Below are 2,520 nucleotides of genomic sequence, written 5' to 3' on the forward strand. Positions count from 1 at the left end.
TTCTTCTCCTTAGTGAAAGATTTTAACAGATATTTTGGAGTATTCCCACCCATTCCTTCTGTAGGAGTTTCATTTTCTTCCTTTTTCCTTTCTCTTATTCAAACCTTTCATGTTTCCTGCCTAGCTAGAGCTATATGTATGTTGGTTTGCAAAAATTCTAGAGAGTTTTTGCTATGTGTTGATTTCAAATTCTTGTGTGGAGTCCATTTTTCCCTTTGGGTTGTATCTGAGGAGGTGGTAGTGCTCCGACTATATCCTACTCCGACGTGACGATTGTATCTTCCTTTTTTATCTTTCCGATTTCTTTTCCACCAATTCCCTTATCCATCGCCCACCCCCACAACTTCCCCCCTGCACTGCCAACCCCCTTTCTGGTGTAGCAACCTACTGTCCACCCCTTTCAAGTCCCTCTCAACATCCCGCCACCTTGTTATCCCGGGTCCTCCCCACCGCTCTCTTGCAGTCCAGCACCTTCAATCACAAATCCGCCTTTTGCCGACCACCTACGACCAACCATACTTGTTGTCCTCGCAATTTTGCACCTTCCTTTCGCTACCATCAACACTCCTTTGTTGTCACCAACCTTGTCAACCATCCTGATCCACTCAACCAACCTCCACCGCCCTTGGGATATATTTTCGAGGTGTTTGTTTGTGTTGTTTTAAGGCTTTGGTGATGTTACATTTAGTTTGTGTTAGTTGTAATCCTATTTCCCTATTAATAAAAATTGTTTTTGTGGTTTGTGATTTCTCCTCCGGTATTATTCATTTCCTCATTTACTCATTTGGTAATTAATCGGGCGCCACATATAAGACAAACTTGTATATAGTAGAGTAAGAGGGAAAAACCTATTTTAAATTCATTCAATTCTCTGCCTTTAGTTTTCGCACCTAATATGATAGTGGCTTCCTGGTTTTCCTGCCAGGATATTTGGTAATAATGTAATGAAAAAGATACTTTAATGTATAACTAGAAGCTCATTTTATGAGCAAGCAGTCTATGCATTTTGTTGTATATAAAAGGAACTCAATCATTGACACTAGATAGGGGTGTGAAAGAATGACCTGTCGTGCCAGCTAGACTCAAAAAACTCGAGTTTGGGTTTCACCAGAATAATATTTGGGTCAGGTTCTGGTTAGAAATCCAAACCTGTTTAATTTTTTGGGTTAGACTAAGGTCGACCCGCGAATCCAAAGTTAACATGCTAACCTGAAAAAATATGAAATCAACTCGCCAATCAAAAAGTGGCATGAGACTGACTCAGAATCGACTCACATTTGAACCAAATAAAAATTATGTCTTATGTTAAAAATGTTATATAGGTCTGGTTTAGGTTAGAGGCAAGTCGGGTCCGTGAACTTTCTAAGCCTTTTAATAGTTGGATTAAGTTCAGGTCAACCATTTTTTATTTGGATCAATTTTGGTCAAATCTGAACACAACCCGAGAGCACGATTTGACACCCCTAACACTAGATCTTATTATTTACATCAAACATAGAAAACATGTTCCAAACTAATCATATCATTAGTCCTTGTAAAGAATACAATTTTGCAAGACATTGTTATTGTGACGGGCTGAATTCCAAGCCAAAGATCTGGGCTTGTTAGTGGAGAACTCGTCAGTAGAGCAATTGGGCACTGCAAGGAATATCACAGTCTCATCAAGCTCCACCACCATCATTGCAGATTCGGCTACCAAAGATGAAATTCAAGCTAGAATTGCCCAGATAAAGAAGGAACTTGCTGCTACAGACTCTGTCTATGATTCTGAGATGCTGGCTGAAAAGAATTGCAAAGCTCTCAGGAGTTGCAGTGATAAAGGTTGGTGCTGCAACCGAGACGGAGCTCGAGGACCGTAAGCTGCGGATCGAGGATGCTAAAAATGCCACCTTTGCAGCTATAGAGGAAGGCATTGTTCCCGGTGGTGGTGCCGACTTTGTTCATCTTCCAACATTTGTTCCTTCTATAAAGGAGAAGCTTGAGGATCCTGATGAGCGCATAGGCGCTGACATTGTGCAAAAGGCTTTGGTGTCTCCTGCAGCATTGATAGCCCACAACGCAGGAGATGAAGGAGAGGTGGTGGTGGAGAAGATCAAAGACAGTAAATGGGAGGTTGGCTATAATGCCATGAATGACAAGTACGAGAATCTTGTCGAAGCTGGTGTCATAGATCCGGCGAAGGTGGCTAGATGTGCGTTGCAGAATGCTGGATCAGTGGCTGGAATAGTCCTCACAACACAGGCCATTGCGGTTGAGAAACCTCCCAAGAAGAAGGCTCCAGCACCTCAGATGGTGCTCTTCAGATTTAGTAGGGTTTCTTTGAAATCTGTTTAGTAGTCAGTAGGCAAGTGGGGTTAGTTTTGTGAGACGAGTGAGCGGAGCTGCCTTTGTCTGGCGTTTTAGGTGTTGTAGTACTTTTTTATATGATTGCCATTTTTAAATATTCATGTTTCTGAGGTTTTTCCTTGGAAATTGATGTGATTATTGTTAATATATATATATATATATTGTCGTTTCTAC

At 41.3% G+C, this 2,520-nt stretch overlaps 2 protein-coding genes across 3 annotated transcripts in view; one reads left to right on the top strand and one right to left on the bottom strand.

Moving 5' to 3' along the window:
- The window catches only part of LOC110036393 (HEAT repeat-containing protein 6), a 135,471-nt gene that overhangs the window by 28,651 nt on the left and 104,300 nt on the right, over nucleotides 1–2,520 (bottom strand). The gene's annotated exons all lie outside the window — the stretch shown is intronic.
- LOC110036394 (ruBisCO large subunit-binding protein subunit alpha, chloroplastic-like) lies at nucleotides 1,664–2,349 on the top strand. The gene has a single exon (XM_020740830.1). It carries the CDS (start codon nucleotides 1,762–1,764, stop codon nucleotides 2,332–2,334), a length of 573 nt encoding a protein of 190 aa, XP_020596489.1. The 5' UTR covers nucleotides 1,664–1,761; the 3' UTR covers nucleotides 2,335–2,349.

This window comes from Phalaenopsis equestris, unplaced genomic scaffold, assembly GCF_001263595.1.
Source record: "Phalaenopsis equestris unplaced genomic scaffold, ASM126359v1 Scaffold205936, whole genome shotgun sequence".
NCBI classification, from domain to species: domain Eukaryota; kingdom Viridiplantae; phylum Streptophyta; class Magnoliopsida; order Asparagales; family Orchidaceae; genus Phalaenopsis; species Phalaenopsis equestris.